Raw genomic sequence first — 22,739 nt, 5'->3', positions numbered from 1 at the left:
CAGTCAGAAAGATGTCAATTCTATTGATCAATTCTGCCATCATAGAGATAAGGGGTTAAATTGTAGTACAATGAAACAATGGGGAGAAGAGTGTCTGTACAAAAACTCTGGAAAGATTTAATAAACTTCTGATACGGTTTGTCTTCAAGGAAGATAACTAAGGAATGCCTGAAGGACAGGGATAAGAGAAAAAAAAGTCCCTGCCCGTGTCCTCTTTTCTTACCAAACTATTCAATCCTAAAGACATTAGAAGGAGCCAAGCAAGGTGACTGTCTGCTGGGGTTTGGGGTGGGAGAACCTCTATGGCCCACAGCAGAGCAAAGAGGTCATGCACCGAGGCTGGCTGCCTGGCACAGGGAGTCAAAGCCCAGCACTGTGTGTGTGTGTGCTGTATGTGTGTGTGTGTTATATATGTATGTTGTATATGTGTGTGTGTGTGTGTGTGTGTGTGTGTGTGTGTGTGTGTGGGACACTGGTGAGCAGGAAGAAGGAGGGGTTGGGCAGTATGTTGTGGCCTGATGAGGGGAGTTGGAGCCCAAGCAAAATGAACATGGCTTGAGTCATAGCAGGGTTTCCCAGATGGTGTATCAGAGCCCAACAACAGTGAAGTCATCCGTGTGGGTAGGGGAGGGGCAGCAGGGCCTGATTGAGGGTGTCAGAGTCCAAGTAGGGTGAGAAGGGCATTGGAATCGCAGGGCTGCCTGGTGTGAGGAGTCAAAGTCCACACAGTATGGAGGGCATCGTGCCTGGGGCAGCTTGGCATGGAGTTTAAGGGCCCAAAGTAAGGAAGGTGTGCATGTGAAGGGGTGGCCTGGTGTGGAGTATGTGATCCCTAGCAGAGGTAGGAGGGTATCATGTGCGAGTGAGTGACCTGGTATGGGCGGTTGGATCCCAAGGAGGCTGAGGAGGTGCTGATGCATGGATAGCTTGGCAGGGAGGTCAGAGCCTGAGGGGAGCTTCTACCTGGCAGCATGGCCCAGCATGAGCAGACAGAGCTTTGGGAAGGAAAGACTAACCACATGGGGAGGCAAGAGTAGGGGCCAGGAGCTGCAGGATGTCAGAGCTTGAGAGGAATGGAGGAGCATCTGCAGGAGAGGGGGTAGTGGTGGTGATAGAAGATGGTTACATACAGAAGGTTTGATCAAACAAGTAAATTAAAGATAAGGGAAGCCAGAGTTTCTCACTGTCAGAGAAGGGAGTTACAAACATGGGAAGAACCTTGTGGTGTTAGATTGGAATTGGAGGTATTGGTATGAACTCATGAATTTTAATGTATATGAGACAAAAAAATAGGTATGTGTGTATATATCATATGTACATAGACACACACATAAATGAGTGTGTGTGCACATATATATGTAACTCTGCCCACTAAGAGGGCCTGAAAGTAGTGACACTCCAATACCAATGAACTTATCTAAATTCCAGATTGTGGATTTTATATATTATTCTCTACTAAAAGGAACCAGAAATGGCTTGTTCTGGGGCTGGGGTAGGGAAGATACAAGATGAGCTTGCAACATTTTCAGTTTTCTTTTTTTAAGAGGATTCTTGCTATGTTGTCCAGGCTGACTTCAAACTCCCAGGCTAAAGAGATCCTCTTACCTCAACCTCCCAACTAGCTGAGACAACAGGCATGTGCCACCATGCCCAGCCTGGAGCATCTTATACCATAAGTCAAAGAAGTGCTCAAAGAATAATGAAGTCATGTTGAAAGAACACAGCCAATTTGAAAGGGCTCCCACTAGACAAATCATGGAAAATTTGAGCTCCATGTAGATAATGATAATTACAGATTATATACCATTGAATTAAAAAGGGAAACCATGAGTCCGTACTGAGACAAATACCTGAATACGCTGAAAACTTGATGAGGAATGGAGTACTTCCATAGTTTTTTTTTTCCGAGACAGAGTTTTGCTCTGTCACTCAGGCTGGAGTGCAGTGGTGCAATCTCGGCTCAGTGCAAACTCCGCCTCCCGGGTTCAAGCAATTTTCCTGCCTCAGCCTCCTGAGTAGCTGGGACTACAGGCGCGCACCACCATGCCTGGCTAATTTTTGTATTTTTAGTAGAGACAGAGTTTCACTATGTTGGCCAGGCTGGCCTCGAACTCTTAACCTCGTGATCTGCCTGCCTTGGCCTCCCAAAGCGCTGGGATTACAGGCATGAGCCACCATGCCCAGCCCTACTTCCATAGTTTTAACATACTTCACCACAGAATTCTTTTTAATTACCAAGGGTAAAGAAGAAGTTTAAAGTGAAGAAGTCTACCACCACTGAATCAAGTGGTCAAGGTTAACATCATCCATAATGAGACAAATGGGCCGGGTGCAATGTCTCACACCTGTATTTCCAGCACTTAGGGAGGCCGAGGCGGGTGGATCACTTGAGGCCAGGAGTTAAGACCAGCCTGTCCAACACAGTGAAACCCCGTCTCTACTAAAATACAAAAATTAGCAGGGCATGGTGGCACAGCCACTCGGGCGGCTGAGGCATGAGAATCACTTGAACCCGGGAGGCGGAGGTTGCAGAGAGCTGAGATCACGCCATTGCACTCCAGCCTGAGAGACAGAGCGAGACTCCATCTCCAAAAAAAAAAAAAAAACAAAAAAAGATAATGAGTTTTCCTGTTCAACGGCATGGTACCTTTCCATGTGTTCAAGTCATCTTTTTTTTTTTTTACTGGAGATGGAGTCTCGCTCTGTCGCCCAAACTGGAGTGCAGTGGCACCATCTCGGCTCACTGCAACCTCTGCCTCCTGGGTTCAAGCAATTCTCCCACCTCAGCCTCCCAAGTAGCTGGGATTACAGGTGCATGCCATGATGCCTGGCTAATTTTTGGATTTTTAGTAGAGATGCAGTTTCACCCCGTTAGCCATTCCATGTGGTAGAAAAGAAAAACCAATTTTCTGGGGAGGAATTCAAGAAGGCTGCGGAAATGCTGCATGAGGAGCTGAATGTTAATAGCCAAGACAATGGGGAAAATGCTTCCAGGGCATTTCAGAGATCTTCGCGGCAGCCCTTTCCATCAAAGGCCTGGAGGCCTAGGAGATAAAAAATGGTTTCACAGGCCAGGCCCAGGGTCACACTGCTCTGTGCAGCGTCAGGACATGGAACCATGCATTGTGGCGGCTCCAGCTCCAGCCACGGCTATCACAGGCGAAGGTATAGCTTGGGCTTAATTGACTCTCAGTTCCGCAGGCTATACAGGAAGCATGGCTGGGGGGCCTCAGGAAACTTACAATCATGGCAGAAGGGCAAAGGGGAAGCAAGCACATCTTCACATGGCAGCAGGGGAGAGCAAAAAGGGGGAAATGCTACACACTTCTAAACAACCAGATCTCATGAGAACTCACTATCATGAGAACAACAGGAGGGAAATCTGCCACCATGATCCCATCACCTCCCACCAGGTCCCTCCCGCAGCATTGGATACAAACCCTAACCCTTGGCAGTTTCTATGTGGTGTTGGCCTGCAGGTGCAAAGAACACAAGAGTTGAGGTTTGGGAGTCTCTGCCTAGATTTCAGAGAATGTATGGAAATGCCTGGATGTCAAGGCAGAAGTCTGCTGCAGGAGCACAGCCTTTGTGGAGAACCTCTACTAGGGGAGTGCAGAGGGATAACATGGGGATGGAGCCCCCTACACAGTGGAGCTGTGAGAAGATGGCCACCATCCTCCATACCCCAGAATGGGAGATCCACCAACAGCTTGTGCCATGCACCTGGAAAAGTCACAGGCACTCAACAACAGCCCTTGAGAGCAGCCATGGGAATTGTACCCTGCAGAGTAACAGGGGCAGAGATGCCCAAGACCTTGGAAGCCCACCCTTTGCATCAGCATGCCCTAGATGTGAGACATGGAGTCAAAGATTATTATGGAGCTATAAGATTTAATGACTGCCCCATCAGGTTTTGGACTTGCATGGGGCCTGTAGCCCCTTTGTCTTGGTCAATCTCTCCTCCTTGGAATGGGAGCATTTACCCAGTGTCTGTACCCCTGTTCTATCTTGGAAGTAACTAACTTGTTTTTGACTTGTGATTTTACAGGCTCATAGGTGGAAGGGACTTGCCTTGTGTCTGAAGAGACTTTGGACTTGGACTTTTGAGTTAATGCTAGAATGAGTTAAGACTTTAAGGGACTGTTGGGAAGGCATGATTAGCTTTGGAATGTGAGAAAGGACATGAGATTTGCGAGGGGCCAGGGTGGAATGATATAGTTTGGCTGTGTCCCCACCCAAATCTGCTGTTGAACTATAATCCACAATGCTGCAGGAGGGACCCGGTGGGAGGTGATGGGATCATGGTGGCAGATTTCCCTCCTGTTGTTCTCATGATAGTGAGTTCTCATGAGATCTGGTTGTTTAAAAGTGTGTAGCACTTCCCCCTTTTTGCTCTCCCCTGCTGCCATGTGAAGATGTGCTTGCTTCCCCTTTGCTCTTCTGCCATGACTGTAAGTTTCCTGAGGCCTCCCAGCCATGCTTCCTGTATAGCCTGCGGAACTGTGAGTCAGTTAAGCCTCTTTTCTTCATAAATTACCCAGTCTCAGGTAGTTCCTTATAGCAGTGTGAGAACAGACTAATACACATATTGTTTAGAGGAAAAATTTTATTAACAGAGCACAGTAGAAAATAGCACAACAGCCTTCTGATGGGGTACTAATGAAATATGGAAAGATTTAGGAGGTGGAGGCATCAGGTTTTCTGGAAGTAGGGAGAAAATCAGAGGCTAAAAAGAGTTTGAAAATGTGCACAGAACAGTTTGAGCTCAAAATGCCACTCCTACCTTATTTTGCCAGGTGATTATCAATTCACCACAATTCCCACAGGAAATGAGAGGCATTATCTTTTACCAAATAGAACTTGATAGGCTATTAACTTGGGTACCCTGGGCCTGGAGGAGGATGGAAATAAGATAGAAGACTAAAAACAGGATACTAAGTGGAAGTCTGAATAAAAGGGGATGAACTCCAACTCCTATCCCACCATGTGGCGTGCCTCTGCCTGCTCGCCAGTAATGGTAGCCAGGCTTATATCCCCCATGCTGACTAGAACATCCTTCTCTGGGGAAATTATAGAGCAGACCTCTGGAGAAATTACACTTCTCAAAGAAAAATTAACAGGCACTGACATTTAGGGTCCCAAAGGCAAAAAGCAGGTCACACTCAAAGCATCTAACTCAAAGACCCTGGACTTCAATTGTAGACCCTGAGCAGATTAGACTTTGGATTGTCTCCCTTGGGTAAAATACAGTGGTCTCCCCTTATTCAAAGTTTCACTTTCCATGGTTTCAGTTACCCTCAATCAATCTTGGCCCCAAAATTTTAAATAGAAAATTCCAGAAATAAAAAATTCCAGTATGTTCTGAGTAGCCTGATGAAACCTCTTGCCATCCTGCTCCGTGCCTCCTAGGACACAAATTATCCCTTTGTCCAGCATATCCATGTCATCTACACTACCTGTCTGTTAGTCACTTAGTAGCCTTCTTGGTTATCAGACTGACAAAACATAGAACATACAGGGTTTGGTACTATCTGAGGTTGCAGGCATCCACTCGGGGTCTTGGAGCATATCCCCCACGGATAAGGGGGCTACTGTATGCATTAAGTGTGGAAAGAGTTTGGTGACCGAAAGAACAGACTGTGGTAGAAATAATCTATGTGCTCACCACAATGAGGGGAAAGCTGTATTTCAAGCCTCCCTTTAAGTTAGGTTAGGGTTATATGATTGATCTCTGGGCAACGGAAGAGTAGAAGTGACTTCTAAGACAGAGGTTCACAAACTTTCTTAGTTACAGGATCTGTAGTACCATGGCCATTTTTCCACAATGCTCCCAGGCAAACAAACAAAAAACCCATTAACTATCAATTCCATTTGCTAAGTAGTTAGTTCCAATAACATAATAGTAGTAGTTTGTGATGTCAATAGTTGTAGTTGTGATAATCTCAAGATTTTAAAATATCCTGGGAAGCCTGTGTGAGATCTCTAGAGTGGAATGGGAAACCTTGGCACCGAGTTTGAAACCTGTGGTTCTCAGCTGTTTCTAGGCTAGTGCTTAAAAACACTGCACAATGCTCCAGTTCTTCCTTTCCCTGCCTCTGGGACGTTGGAAGTTACGTGCTCCACACAGCATGACTACAAAATATGGGAAAGCAACAAAATGCTGGAAAGACCCCTGGGGAATAAACTTTCATTCAGTTAAGCTACTCCAATTTGTTGGGTTCTCTGTGGCTAGGATTGTGTAGAGCAACTTAATATGGTAGTCACTTGAGGCTAGTGAGAAATGGAAATCCACACAGTGCCACATTTCACAATTTTAAAAACAGAAGCAGAGTCAAATACTTTTCCACTAAACGTATCTTTATTTTGATAGAACTACAATTCACTTTAACCACTGCATTGCATAGGACACTGTTGTATTATAATGCTTGTACAGGAACGTGCATTATCACTAGTGTTACACATAAACACGTCACCAATCTAGTCAGTATCAACAGATTGATTTGAGTTCAGATGATTTTTTTTTCTATGCACGGATGTAAAATCACAATGTGTTTACTTGGATATTTTATGCAGATAGCACAAGATAGAGTATACCTATGCAAACAGCACAAGTTACAGTGATACCTATGTAAATCAGAATCCTAAAATGAGATACTCAATATTTTCATTATAATTATTTTCTAGGTTAAAAAAATGAAAAAATATTTAAATTTTAAACAAAGGCATATTACTGAGGCAGAATTCAGTGCAGATATAGAAGCTGGTACTACAACTGGCATAGTCAAGAAAAAAGACTAGAGACAATATAGTGCACATTTAATGATGAATGGCAATTGCAATTTACTGCAGCAGAGCAAAATGGAAAAGCTGTTTGTTCTATTCAAAAGTGTTAAAGATACATAGTAGATAATACTTAAGACAATATTTAAGACATGTAATTTTTAGCAACCATTTAGTGAGTGTAAGTCAAAAAAGAATACACAAAATTACTCATATGAACTGCGAGTGAAATTTCTAACAAAACAATTTAAACAACTTTTAAAAGGGTCTGAGTTTGTAAACCTGGCAAGCTATAAAATAGCTTCTTACACATGCATCTACAAAGAACCTTAGATGGAGAGATGAAGAAATTATCACTTTATCGTATTTAGAAAATTATGAGGAAAAGACCTTAAAAGACATTCATGAAAACTGAAAACGTCAATGAAACCATTAAACAATTTTGCTCTTGGATATACATGAACAGAATATATTTTTGCTAATAGAATATTTATATTTTAATAATAAAGACCAATTAATTCAAATTTTGAAAAATTTCAAGTATTTTTCTTTAGCCTCAGATGAACTGTTTGATATAAGACACTGCCCAAAGAAAACTCTGGGTATATTCTGTCTCAAAGAACCTCCAAATTTACAACGTGGATTCATGTAAAGCCAATGAAATGTGAATTCATTGCCTAAAGGCTCAAACTCATGGCAGATATTTCTGACAATCTTCCATCTGTCCAAGAATTTCAGTTAGAGACAGAAAAGTCAGTTTCTATCACAAGGATGGAACTCCAGCTAAGTTAAGTCAAAAGACCATCCATGTTGGAATTTTAAAGCAAGAGGATAACTTTTCCCTCATTGCTTTATTCTATTGCATGATACATACTGAAAATATTTGTGTTCAATTTTCTGAAGCAGACTCCAAGAAATGAGTCATGGATACATGTGTTATAATTCTTCAGTACATATGCACAAAAGCTATAGAATGTTGATAGTTTATGAAACTTCTGAAAAAAAAAGACAATGTATCTAATGATCTTGTTTCTTTACCAATGTTACTTGGATGACTTACAAAAGAATTTTATAAGGATTTCCTGTACTAGAAAATCCAATTCAACATTTCCTTGAAACAAAAGAAATGCTTACCAAATATTCAATCAAAGACAAAAAGTAGCACTGTGATTCACATTTTCTCCCTAATATCACGCTGCATATGAACAAGCTAAATTTGAAGCTCCTAAAATGGGAAAAACTTGTGACCTGGCTAGACAGGTAAAAGAATTTATTTACAATAGAAACATTTCATAATACAAATAAAACAGAATAACTCACATATTTTTCAAATGAGACAATATGCAGAAAATTTTAAATGTAATAAATGGCTGCAAAAAATAAGCAAAATCTGAATGATATGTTGTATTGATAAACTGTTTTGTTTCCATTTATGCACTGCTTCATCAAATTTGATGCTAATAAACTGAATTGATATGTTACTGAATTTACTTAAAAATAGTTTTGAAAGTGATATAATTTTGCCTAGATATTAAATGAATTTTTCTAATAAAAGTTTTGTTAATGTAGATGCAAATATAAAAAAAAATTGGGGTTGTGTGCAGCGGTTCACACCTGTAATCCCGGCACTTTGGGAGGCCGAGACAGGCAGATTGCCTGGGCTTAGGAGCTGGAGAACAGCCTGGGCAACACAGTGAAACCCCGCCTCTACTAAAATAATTAGCCAGGCGTGGCAGTGTGCACCAGTAATCTCAGCTACTGGGGAGGCTGAAGCAGGAGAATCGCTGGAACCCAGGAGGCGGAGGTTGCAGTGGGCCGAGATGGCGCCACTGCACTCCAGCCTGGGCAACAGAGTGAGACTCCATCTCAAAAAAAAAAAACAAAAAAAAACTGGATACTTGATTCAGTTATTGGAAAATTAAGTATATTTAGAACAACAACAAAGTATGTTTGGAAGAACTATGTGAATCTACTTATCAACTTTACGTTTTATAAATCTAAATGTGAGTTACGTATTACAAATGAAAATTTTGTGTGTAGATTAACACATTACATACCAGATTTCAAAAATAGTGCAAAAAACAAAATGTCTCAATACTTTTTTACATTGATTACATGATGAAATAATATTATGGATATATTGGGTGAAGTAAAATACATTTTTAATTTTACCTGTTTTATTTTCTAAAAGTGGCTACTAGAAAATTTGAAATTATGTTATGTGGCTCACATTATATTACTGTTGGATGGTGCTGAAGTACCTAAAACACCTTCCAATCAGCTTTTTAGAGCCCTGCTCTTAAATATAAATAGTCAAAGATCACCAGAGGCTTCAGGAAAGCCTTCAGTGTGAGAGACAGAAAACAGGTGAAAACAACTCAAAGGAAACAGGGATAACGCAGGGAGCAGAATAACACAGAAAGACACTATAATTAACATGCTCAGAGAAAAAATATTTCACCTATGAAACAAAACCAATTAGAAAAAAGGAAGAAAGAATCAGATAATGCACTTGGAAATAAAAATATGACAGCAGAGATAAAAACATTCACAACATTTAATAGTAGAGCTGGAAGATAAAGTTGAAGAAATCTTCAAGAAAGTAGGAAAAATCAAAGACATGGATAGAGTGGCCCAGGAATCCACCTCTCCACCTATATAATAATTACATTGGCAGAAAGTTCCTAAAGTGATTATTTTGGGAGCACGTGAGTCCATCTGAACACTTGTAGCTTCTAGGGGAAATCCTGACTGGTAAATTGCAGTTAACATTGGTGGATTTCAGCCTTCAGTGAAGTAGCAGCTACCCATCCCCACCCACTCCATGGCAGGCAGCTGTGGAGACACAACCCCACATTTCTGGGTCAGCTTGCTGCAGCCAGGGTGGACAATAATAGCCACTTCCTCCAAATATCAGGGTTCTGATTGCAGATATCTACTTCTGATCACAGAGAAAGAGCAGACAAAGAAGCAAGCTACCATTCTCCCAACCCCCAACTGGCTAAAGTGGCTTCCAGGAGAAAAAAGGGATGACACCTGTTTTTCTGGACATTCAAAAAACTGTGTATCTAGGTGAATTCAGAAAGCCATTGCTCCCGCCCAGGGAAAAACGCAGGCTCTGTAAAGAATTGAGACAACTTTAGGCATTCAACACAGGCTGATCCCTAGCACAGAGACAGCCTATGACAGTAAAACAAAAACGAAAACAAAAAACACACAACACAAAAAACAACAACAAAAAAATAAACCCTGGGGAAAAAGGAATAATCTTATTTCCAGAGTTGCCACATTATAAAATTCAAATGTCTAGTTGTCAACAAAAACAATCACAATGCATACAAAGAAACAAGTATTGACCATTCAAAGGCACAAAATAAACCAACAAAAAATGGACATGAGGAAAACCAAACATTGACTCACTAGACAGACTTTAAAGCAACTGCCTTAAAGATGCTCAAAGAGCTAAATGTTCTGATTGTGTTGACAGATCAAAAGAGAAAATGAAGAAGATTGAAGCTTCAAAGCAGAAAAATGAAGGGAATATGTATCATTCACCATTACCTTAGAAGGCAAGGGTCCACTTTACAAAAGGACTACAAACATTTAGAAAATCAATGGGGAACCCTGCTGCCGCCGCCACCACCACCACGACCACTGCCCCAGAAGAGCTACAGGTAGGTTTAGCAAAGCTTGTAGATTATCAACCCACTCTGATAATCTACAAGGGAGACAGACCTGAGAACTCCAACCTGGAAGAACCTCTCAACATCAGACTTCATAAAAAAGACTCTGAGAGAAAGATACCTCACCAATTTCTCAGGGTGAAAAACACTTTGCTTGGAAATCACAACTTACTGAGCACCAAAAGATTCATTCAGCAGAGGAACCTCACATGTGTTCTGGCTTGAGAGAAGCTTTCTTAGTTCAGACCTTTATAGACACTAACATTTCCACACAAGGGAGAAACCCTAAAATGTGCTACATTTTATGAAAAGCATTTTGACAGTGTGTTTTCAGAACTGTAAGATATTTCTCCCCAGTGATCAAGAAATTCCTCATCTGATAAACTATTCCGAGGGGAAAACAAAAGAGCAAAACAAAATTAAATCTTTATTTATACACTCACACACACAGAGAACCTCCAGTGACTCTCTATTGCACTGATAATAAAGCAATAAACCACTCTACAGAACTGGAAGGGCCTTTGCGGTGCAGGTTCTGAACTATGGCAACAAGCACTGCAATTGACTCCTACCCTCACCCCACAGAGACACCAAGACAAGTTATAATCAAGCTGTTGAAATCCAAAGACAAAAGGAGAATCTCAAAAGCATCAAGAGAGAAGCAAATCATCACATAAAAGAAATCCTCAGTGAGACTGTTGATTGCTCATCAAAAACCTTGGAAGCCAGAAGGCTGTGGCGTTGTTATACTCTTAATGCATAAAGAAAAAAAAAAAACTGTCAACTGAGAATTCTATATACAGCAAAACTGTCCTTCAAACAAGAATTTATCAATAAAAGGAAATTACCTTAACATAATAAAGGTCAAATATGAAAAGACCACAGCTAACATCATACGGAATGATATAAAATAGAAAGCATTTCAGGAAAAGGCACAGATGCCTGCTTTTGCTACTTCTATTCAACACAGTACTGGAAGTCCCAGCTAGAGCCATTGGCAAGTTAAAGCCATCCAAATTAGGAAGAAGGAAAAATTATCTATTTGCAGATGCCATAATCTTATATTTAAAAATCCCAAAAATTTCACAAGAAACTATTATGACTAATGAACAAATTCAGCAAAGTTGCAAGATACAAAATCAACACTCAAAACTCAGTTATGCTTCACTAACAAAGACCCATTTACAACAGCATCAAAAACATAAAATACTCAAGAATAAACTTGACCAAGGAGGCAAAACACTTGTACAATGACAACTATAACACATGGCTGAAAAAATTAAAGATGGCACAAATACATGGAAAGACACCTTGGGTTCACAGACTGTAATGTTTGTTATTGTTAGTATGTCCACATTACCCAAAGCGATCTACAAATTCAATGCAAGCCCAATCTTCATGCCATTTTCCACAAAAACAAACAAACCATCCTAAAATTCATTTGAAATCTTAAGGACCCCCGAATAGCCAAAACAATTTGGGAAAGAACAAAGCTGGAGGCCTCACACTTCCTCATTTCAAAAACATACTACAGGAAACATAGTGTAATCCTGATTACAAAACATTACTGGAGTAATCAAAATAGCATGGTACTGGCATAAAGACAAACATATAGACCAAAGGAACACAGCAGACAGCCAGAAATAAACATGCATGTATATGGTCAAATGATCTTTGACAAGAGTGCAAAGAATACATGATGTGGAAAGGATAGTCTCTTCAACAGATGGGGCTGGGAAAACTGGATATTCGCATGCAAAAGAATGAAGATGGACCCTTTACCATACATAAAAATCAAAATGGTTAAAAGACTTAAACATAAGACCTGAAACTATAAAACTCCTAGAACAGGAGAAAAGCTTCATGACATTGGATTTGGCCATGGTTTCTTGGGTATGACGAGAAAAGCACGGGAAACAAAAGAAAAAATAGAAAAATTGAACTTCACCAAAATTAAAACCTTCTTTCAAAGGGCATTAGGAATAGAATGAAAAGGCAACCCACACAGAATGGAAGAAAGTATTTGCAAATCATTTATCTGAAAAGTTCTTTATATATTCTGGATATATTAAGAACTTCTACAACTAAACAACAACGCCAACAAAACCAATTAAAAAATGGGCAAAGGACTTCAATAAACATTTCTCCAAAGAAGAGATACAAATGGTCAATAAGCACATAAAAAGACAGTTAACATCACTAATCACTAGGGAAATGCGAAACAAAACTAGAATAAGATGCCACTCCAAACCCATTAGGATGCCTATTATAAAAAAGAAATAGAAAATAAGTGTTAGCAAGGGTGGGGATATTGAAACCCTTGTACATAGCTGGTGGGAATTTAAAATAGTGTAGTTGCACTTCCTCAGGAAGTTAAATATAGAATCATCATAAGATCCAGCAATTCTATTTCTAGGCATATACTTGAAAGAACAGAAAGCACCACTGATTATAGCAATGTTATTCTTGATAGCCAAAATGGTGGAAACAACTTAAATGTCCACTGGCAGATAAAAGGATAAACAAAATGTGGTATACAAGTAAAATGGAACATTATTCAGCCTTAAAAAGGAATTAAATTCTGATATGTGCTACAACACGGCCGAACCTTCAAAACATAATGCTAAGTGGAATAAGCCACACACAACAGGGCAAATATTGTATGATTCCATTCATACCAAGTAATTAGAACAGTCAAATTTGTACAGACAGGAAGTAGAACAGTGGTTACCAGGAGCCTGAGGAGGAGAAAATGGGGAGTTATTGTTTAAGGAGTACAGAGTTTCAGTTTGGGATGATGAAAAAGTTCTGGAGATGGATAGTGGTGATGACTGCACAAAATGTGCATCTATCTAAATGCTACTGAGCTGTATAACCAAAAAGTGTTTAAATGGTTCATTTTAAGCTATATGTATTTTACTACATTAAAAAATAATTCTAAAATAAATAAAATGACTTTATTGACCAAAACCTTGCCTTGTCCTGTGACATGAAAAAAATTTATACACGCTCATTAAGAGGAAACATTATTTAAAGCAAGGACTTCATTTTAAAGTAAAATGTGTCACAGTGCTCTTCATAAAAGCAATCCTATAATGAATCAAAAGACATTTAAAGCCTTTTGATAATCTGACTTAATCCAAAAGTGAATTTAAATATTTGGGTGATGGGCCAGACTGAATGTCCTGCAGGCAATTATACAGACTTAACTACTGAAATCAAGACTTTGATAAATATTATCCAACAGAGTTTGAGGCTGCTCTCTGTAGCTAGTACATGGTATTTAGAAAGTTCATATTGGATAAAGGACTTATATCCAGAATAAAAAGGACTACAACACAATATCAGCAAACTCCAATTTTAAATGGACAAAAAATCTGAATAAACATTTCACTAAGATACATGAATGGCTGAAGAGCACATAAAAGATGCTTTGACATTATTCGCCATCAGGAAAATCAAAGTTAAAACCACAAAGGAATATCATTTCAAACGCTAGGATGGGTATAATTTTTAAAAAACAGACAACAATGACTGGCAAGACTGTAGAGAAATGGGAAGCCCCACACATTACTAGTTAGAATGTAAAATAATGTGGTCACTTTGGAAAACAATTTGGCAGTTTCCTAAAAAAGTTAAATGAAAATTTACCGTATGACCTAGCAACTCCCCTCAGGCATCTGCCTAAGAAAAACGAAAACATGTCCACACAAAGACTTGTACACTAACGTTCAAAACACTTGCATACCAATGTTCAAAGCAGCATTATTCCTAACAGGTAAAAACTGGAAAAACCTCAAATGTTCTTCAACTAGTGAATGCACAAAGCATCCACATAATGTAATATAATTTATGATAAAAAGGAATAAAGTACTAGTATGTTACAACATGGATGAATTTAAAACACATTAATGAAAAAAACACAGAAAGATCACATATAACATAAAATGTACAGAAAAAGGCAACTCTAGAGACACAAAGTTGACTGAGTAGTGGGTGCCTGGGATTAGAGGTTGGAAGGGAGATTAACTGTAAACTGGAATAATGGATCTTGCTGGGATGATGTTCTAAAAAATGGATTATGGTAATGGTTGCACAACTCAGCATATTTACTAAAACTCACTGAATTGTACATTTGAAATGGTTTTAATGATATGTAATTTGTACCTCAATAAATTCCTTTAAAAAAAAAGTTTATACTCCAGATTCCCAATGGATACTGGGATAAAACATTGTTATGAATGTTAGGGAGTCTAAGAGTAATCAATCATCTTGGAACAAGCCTCTTCTGAAGACTTTTACGTATTGCTTCAACTTTCTATAAATTATATTTTTCAGAAAACAAAACTTACAACAAGTTTTTTGTCTTTTCAGAAAAAAACTTAAAACCATTATGAATGATTCTCATAATAAACATTCCTTTCATGGCTAGGATGTGATTCGTTGGTCTGCTTAGCAATAACTATGCGGACCAATTTATCACACGGCAATATTTAAACTGCAGGCTTGGGGTTGGGGAGGCATCAAAAACCTTCTCCCAGAGGTAGCATTTCACACCTACATACATTAGTCACAGTAAATGTTCCTGAGTCTAAGATTAGCATTAAGGATCGCTTTACTTCCATAAGCCAAGAGTTTTCTGGTTTAGCTCTCTTTTTATAGGAGGTGCCTACAATTTCAACTTTAGGAACTTATTTCTAGACCACTGTTGAGTCCATGGGGTTCCTCCAGAACCCTATGACCTGAAGCCAAAACCTCATTCAGGGCCTTAAGTTCCTTTTTCAGTTGGAAATTATTATTCAGACTCCACCAATGAAATTTATAAGGAATAATCCACCAATACCCGTATATTCCATTCCTCTGAGGTCTAATTTCACAAAAGAAAACTTAACTGAAAATTTTTTCTGTATCAATTCTACATTCATTCCCTGAACTCTACTTGCTATCAGTGCGGTCTCTTTAGATTTTAGGGTATCTATTCTCCAAATGGTAGGGGTTATAATAGAACATTCATACAGTGGGAAAGTCAGGTTACATACATGAGAGAACTAGCTAAGTCAGAAAGTTGATTCCCCATCAAAAGGTGGCAGCTGCTACCCAGGACCAGCTGAGTGCTTTACATAAATAAAAGCCCAGTGTTGTTAGCCCTTATAATTTTTTTAAGACAAGCTTTGTTTTTAGTATGAAATGCCCTAATTTTAGATAGTGGCAACAATGTATACACATACACACACACACACACACACACACACACACACACACACACCCAAGCAAATTGTTATAACAGCTTTTAACTGTTGCCATACAGAATGTTTATAATCCAATTGCAAAAAAATGTACTTGCTACAGGCAAAATTGTTTTAAAGTAGAATTTTTGCAAACCAAAATCCATCCAGAACAGCTCTGTCTTCAGCACATTTCCTTACCCCCAGCCCCCATCTATTTTCCTAGGACTGTTACTCTCATGCCTGAGATGGCTCAGGTGCAAGCTCTCTGGCTTCTCAGTCCTGTTGGCCAATGCCCAAAAGAAAAAGAGTTCCCTTGTCCAATTAAAATACTCCCTCAAGGAAAAGTCGTTTGAACTTCACTGACCCATTCCTAGTTACAGCATTTGAGGGATTCCTGCACGAAGTTTTCAAAAAGTATACTGCATTCTCACTAAGCTAGAAGTCCAGCATCCTAGGAACCAGGCTTGGTGGAGTGTACCCGTAATGTCAGCTACTCAGGAAACTGAGATGGAAGGATCACTTGAGCCCAGGAGTTCAAGACCAGTCTGGGCAACATAGTGAGACTCCATCCCAAAAAAGAAAAATTGAAAAAAAAAAAGAAAAAAAAAAGAAAAGAAGTCCAGCATCCTGAATAGTGGTATTTTTTACTAGAGAAACTTGAAAGTAATGACAAATAAAAAAAAATAACTTATGTCCACAGCTTCAGAGATTATCAGGATACCAATAAAAAACTAAAAAACCAAAAAAGGCAAAAATCATTAATCCCATCCCTTCATTCTGCTGGTGACGAAAATAAAACTCTGAAAGGTCAAATGACTTGTCCAAGGTGTATACAGCAAGTTGGTTGGCAAACTGGGACAGAATCCAAGTCATCTGACTGCAGTCAAGTTCTCTTTCCATCACACTACATGGTAGTGGAAGAAATCAGAGAGAAATCCCCTGAAGAAAAGAGCTTTTCCAATTCGTCTGGCCTCAGAATCATTTTGCATTCTTCCCTTTCCAGTGACTTTACCAACTAATTACTGTTTACCAGTCGCTGCCATCCTTGAAAAGAAGAGGGATGAATGGGCAAAAGAATATTTTTCCTAACTGCCAATTTACGAAAGCTGCAGCTACTGATCAATACTGTAAGTTTACATCCCAGGGTTTCAGTAACTGACAATTTGAATTAAATTCCCCCCACTTTAATGTAGTTTCAGGATTACTCTGCAGAGTGAAATCCCCGATGTCTAATGAGGCCTGAATTACTTTTAAATGTCTTCTCACATTCGTTACATTCATATTCTCTCCTTCCGGTATGAATTTTTAGGTGTTCTACAAGGATTGAGCTTCGACTAAAGGTTGCACCACAATAGTTACACTCATAGGGTTTCTCTCCTGTATGAATTCGGTGGTGCTCATTAAGAGATGAACTCTGACTGAAGGACTTCCCACATTCTTTACATTTATAAGGTTTTACACCAGTATGAATTCTCTGATGACGACTTAGCAGTGAATGGGTTGGGAAGGCTTTCTCACACTGGTTACATTTGTAGGGTTTTTCTCCTGAATGAAGTCTTTGATGATAAATCACAGACGTAAAATGGCTAAAAGTCATTCCGCAATCATTACACAAATATGGTTTTTCTCCAGTGTGAATTCTCTGATGCCGGGTAAGGCATGAATTCTGCCTAAAGGCTTTTCCACATTCGCCACATTTATAGGGTTTCTCTCCAGTATGAATTCTCTGATGTTTGGAAAGGGATGAGCTATGACTGAAGGATTTTCCACAATTGCTACATGTATAGGGTTTTTCTCCAGTATGAATTCGCTGATGTTGAATAAGAGAGGAACTGTCACTAAAGGGTCTCCCACAGTCTTTACATTTATAAGGTTTTTCTCCAGTATGAATTCTCTGATGTTTAATGAGGTGAGCACTTAGGGTGAAACCTTTCCCACAGTCATCACATTTGAAGGGTTTCTCTCCACTATGAGTTCTATGATGTGGCGTGAGCGATGAACTATCACTAAAAGCTTTTCCACATTCATTACACATATAGGGTTTTTCTCCAGTGTGAATTCTCCGATGTTTGGTGAGTGAGGCGCTATAGCCAAAGGCTTTTCCACACTTACTACATTTATGAGTTTTTTCTCCACTCTCATTTCCCTCATCTTTATTTAAGGCTGCTTCTTGACATGAATCTTTCCGACATTTCTCACACATAGGGGTTTTTCTCCTAGAAAGAGTTGATCTTCTAATAAAGATTATCCCACACTTACTGCATTTTTGGGACCTATCCCCCAAATGAATCTTCTGACGTTTCTGATGTTCAGTAAGAGCTGAAGAGTGACTCAGGACTTTCCCACCATCATTAGATTTCCGTGACTTTTCTCCGGCGGTTTTCTCCTTGCGGTTCAGAACAAGGTCTGAATGAAAACTGAAGGGTTTCTTGCTTTCATTATACCTCCGAGATTTCTTCCTCAAGTAGACTCTCAGATGTTTAATTAAGTCTGAAGTTTCTTTGAAATTATGTCCAAAGGGGCTTTTATCTGGGTCAAATTTCTTACCCCTACTGCCACTCCCAAGAGTTTTGTTTTGTGCGACTCTTCCTTTTGAATTTCCCTGATTACCGTGATCCTCCTCTGAGCTGCCACAATATTGCTGGGATTCTTCCATCAAGCCATGATCATCATCCCTGAGGCACCTTTCTATTATTTTATCTAAAGCTGATTCATCTAAAAGATATAAGAAATAGAATATTTCCTGTTTGCAAGAAAGGAAGCTGTTGTATTTTGGGTCTGAAATAGGAACACATTAATAACTATAAGGAATATAGTTTCGATGGTTCTCAAAAAGAGCTTTGTAAAATAGAAAAGGAAAAGGCAATATAGGGAAACAATGTAAACACATGGGTTAAGAAAAACATTGAGAAAGATGAAAAGTTTGTGCTTTATAGTTAGATGCAAGTTCTCACCCTCATTTTGAATTTTTTTAAGAGGTTCAGGATGGGCACGGTGGCTCATGCCTGTAATCTCAGCACTTTGGGAGGCCAAGGCAGGGAGATCATGAGGTCAGGAGATCGAGACCATCCTGGCTAACATGGTGAAACCCCATCTCTACTAAAAATACAAAAAATTAGCCGGGTGTGGTGGCATGCGCCTGTGGTCCCAGCTACTTGGGAGGCTGAGGCAGGAGAATCACTTGAACCCAGGAGGCAGAGGTTACAGGGAGCCGAGATTGTGGCACTGCACTCCAGCCTAGGCAACAGAGCAAGGCTCTGTCTCAAAAAAAAAAAAAAAAAGGTTCAAACTTATTGTCCCTATATCCTAACTTTTCTCTTTCCAACAATGATAGCACAAACATTTGTTGAGTATTTACCAAATGCCAGGTCCCGCACCAAGCACGGTGTAATACAAGTAAGTACAATACACTGCATTTAATCTTCACAACAACCCTATGGAGTACATTTTATTACCATCTCGGTTTTATGGATGTGACAACTGGGAACACAGAGTATTAAGTAGCCTGCCCAAGGTCACATGTATAATACGCGATAGAGCCAGATTTCTAACTTAGTCTGAAACCAAAGCCCATGCTCTTGATCCTTATATCCTATCACCTCTCCCCAAAGCAAACAAATAACACTAATTTTGTTGAAAACGTTAAATACATCACAGATATGCAGCACCACCAATATAGACTTTCAAAGATTACCACAAGCTGGCCCTATCAGCCTTACAGATACACTAATCAGGCATCCATTTTAAGTCTCTCCTACACTGCTGCAGTTCCAGTACTATTCTTCTGACCTGCATACTTCCTACTACATAGAATGCATTCCCACAGCACCCTCACTATCACAAACATAAATTCAACAGGGCCTAGAGTTCAATTCCAACAATCTCCAGAGCTTTCTCCAATACCATACTCTCACTGATTACGCTATTCTCAGAATTCTGAATTCACTAATTAACTACATCCTGGCTTTTTACCATGAGGTCACACTGTCACTTTTACGAAACTATTTTTTCAACAGATAATTATAAAATACAAAATTACTCAAAATCATATTACCTAGAAGTTAACTAATGGCCAATACACAATTCTGTGTATTTCCTTCAATGTTTCTATATAGTTTAAAACAGAAAAACTGCATAATTTGTATTGTTATTCTTTTCACTTTGTATTGTTACTCTTTTATGATTATTTCCCATTTTACTGCTAATTTTTCTTTTTAAAAATTTTTTAAAATTTTTTAGAGATAGGGTCTTACTCTGTTGCCTACACTGGAGTGCAGTGGCATCATCAGAGCTCACTGCAGCCTCAACCTCCCCAGCTCAAGCAATCCTCCCACCTCAGCCTTTCAAGTAGCTGGAACCACAGGCAGGTGCCACCATACCTGGCTAATTCTAAAAAATTATCTGTAGAGATGGGGTCTCCCTGCGCGGATCAGGCTGGTCTCTAACTCCTGGCCTCAAGTGATTCTCCACCACAGCCTCCCAAAGTGCTGGGATTACAGGTATGAGCCACTGCACGCAACTCATTAATTCTTCATAAAGATAATTTTAATTAGTGACATGATGATCATCATATAGATATAATTGTTCATTCTCTTTTTTTTTTTTTTGAGACGGAGTTTTGCTCTTGTTGCCCAGGCTGGATGCAATGTGTGATCTTGGCTCACCGCAATCTCTGCCTCCCAGGTTCAAGCGATTCTCCTGCCTCAGCCTCCCAAGTAGCCTGGATTACAGGCATGTACCACCACTCCCAGCTAATTTTGTATTTTTAGTAGAGATGGGGCTTCTCCATGTTGGTCAGGCTGGTCTTCAATTCCTGACCTCAGGTGATCCACCTGCCTTGGCCTCCCAAAGTGCTGGGATTACAGGCATGAGCCACCACACCCAGCCTCATTCTCTTATTGAACCTTTATCAAATAACACTTCCTAAAAAACAGAGTCATAAAAGCAGAATTACTAAACCAAAGGGTAGAAAGGTTATACTGCTTTACATGACACATGAGGAGCAGAAGCCCCTGAGTACTATCTCTGGTCAAATATTCTTTAAATCTTTGCAAATTTAATTCATAATAAATAGTATTACTGCTTTACATGTACACTGCATTGTTAGCCAGTGAGTTTGAACATTTTTTTCATGTTCACAAGCTATTTAAATTTTAAATTTTGTTGGTGATCCATTCAAGTTAGTCCATTTTCCTAACAGCCTTAGTGTTCCTTATTGATTTGAATGAGGTTTTTTGTTTTTTTTTTTTTTTTGAGACGGAGTCTCGCTCTGTCACCCAGGCTGGAGTGCAGTAGCGTGATCTCAGCTCACTGCAAGCTCCGCCTCCCGGGTTCACACCATTCTCCTGCCTCAGCCTCCCTAGCAGCTGGGACTACAGGCGCTCGCTACCACGCCTGGCTAATTTTTGCATTTTTTAGTAGAGATGGGGTTTTACCATGTTTGCCAGGTTGGTCTCGAACTCCTGACCTCAGGTGATCCACCTGCCTTGGCCTCCCAAAGTGCTGGGATTATAGGTGAGCCACCACACCTGGCTGAGTTTTTTTGTTTGTTTGTTTGTTTTTTAATTATTGCCATTGACTCTGCTGTATCTGTCAAAAACTTTTTTCTCCGGTGTGTCGTAAATAACTTTTAAAACAAGCTGTATATCAACATGAGGCATTTTCTTTTACGTAAGATAATTGGGGAAGGGACATATATTTATACCAGTGCTGCTAGAACTACACAAAACACTTTCAGAATCCATTTTTTAAATTCCTCTCCAAAATGCTACTTAAATATGATAAAACAACTGTTGTCCTTTATTTATGTAATCACAGTTGACCCTTGAACAACACAGATTTGAACTGCAAGTGTCCACTTACAGGTGGTTTTTTTTTTTTCTAAGAGATGGGGTCTTGTTCTGTCATCCAGGCTGGAGTACAGTGGCATGATTATAGCTCACTGCAACCTCTAACCCCTGGGCTCAAGCAATCCTCTCACCACGGCACACACCACTGCGCCTGGCTGATGTTTAAATTTTTTGTAGAAACAGGGTCTCACTATGCTGCCCAGGCTGGTCTCAAACTCCTGGCTTCAAGTGGTCTTCCTGCTTTGGCCTCCCAAAGTGTTGAGATTACAGGTGGGAGCCACCATGCCCAGCCCGTGGATTTTTTTCAATAAACATGTTAGAAAAATTTTTGGAGATTCGTGACAATTTGAAAAAACCTGCAGACAAACTGTGTAGCCTAGATATGTCAAAAAAAAAACCCCAAAAATGTATGTCATGTATTTTTAAGATATATAGATAGATACTAGTCTATTTTGTCATTTACTACTATAAAATGTACACAAATTATAAAGTTAAAATTTATCAAAACGTACACACACACTTACAGGCCGTACTTGGTGTCATTCACAGTCAAGAGAAATGTAAACAAATGTAAAGATACAGTATTAAATAATAACTGGGCCAGGCGCACTGCCTCACCCCCATAATCCCACCACTTTGGGAGGCCAAGGCAAGCAGTTTGTTTGAGCCCAGGAGTTGGAGACCAGCCTGAACAACATGACAAAACTCTGTCTCTACAAAAAATACAAAAATTAGCTGAACATGGTGGCATGTGCCTGTAATACCAGCTACTCAAGAGGCTGAGGTGAGAGGATTGCTTCAGCCCAGGAGGTGGAGGCTGTAGTGAGCCGTGATCATGCCACTGCACCCTAGCCTGAATGACAGAGCAAGACCCTGTCACAAAATAATAATAATAATAATAACTGCATAAAACTATAGTACATACTATACACTGTAAAAATTTCATAGGCACCTCTTGTTGGTATTGCAATGAGCTCAAATGTCTGCTCTAAGTATCCACTTAAAATGCCAGGTAGGCCAGGCGCTGTGGCTCATGCCTGTAATCCCAGCACTTTAGGAAGCCAAGGCAGGAAGATCACTTGAGGTCAGGAGCTCGAGATCAACATGGTTAAACCCCGTCTCTACTGAAAATACAAAATTTAGCTGGGCGTGGTGGTGCATGCCTGTAATCACAGCTACTTGGTGGGCTGAGGCAGCAG

At 39.8% G+C, this 22,739-nt stretch overlaps 1 protein-coding gene across 3 annotated transcripts in view; it reads right to left on the bottom strand.

Moving 5' to 3' along the window:
* The window catches only part of ZNF483 (zinc finger protein 483), a 51,742-nt gene that overhangs the window by 16,788 nt on the left and 12,215 nt on the right, over positions 1 to 22,739 (bottom strand). The window contains exon 6 of one of the 3 annotated variants that reach the window (XM_004048438.5): positions 6,340 to 18,406. The exons of 1 other annotated variant lie outside the window; for it this stretch is intronic. In XM_004048438.5, coding sequence (XP_004048486.1) covers positions 16,893 to 18,406 — 1,514 coding nt within the window. In that variant the 3' untranslated portion in view covers positions 6,340 to 16,892. Of the gene's footprint in view, positions 1 to 6,339; positions 18,407 to 18,429; positions 20,615 to 22,739 lie in introns of those variants that run through there. One more of the 3 variants, XM_055350392.2, reaches the window with a different exon arrangement.

Source organism: Gorilla gorilla, chromosome 13 (genome assembly GCF_029281585.2).
Source record: "Gorilla gorilla gorilla isolate KB3781 chromosome 13, NHGRI_mGorGor1-v2.1_pri, whole genome shotgun sequence".
Taxonomy (NCBI): domain Eukaryota; kingdom Metazoa; phylum Chordata; class Mammalia; order Primates; family Hominidae; genus Gorilla; species Gorilla gorilla.
The sequence above is the reverse complement of the archived record's forward strand: the minus strand, read 5'-3'. Positions and strand labels throughout refer to the sequence as shown.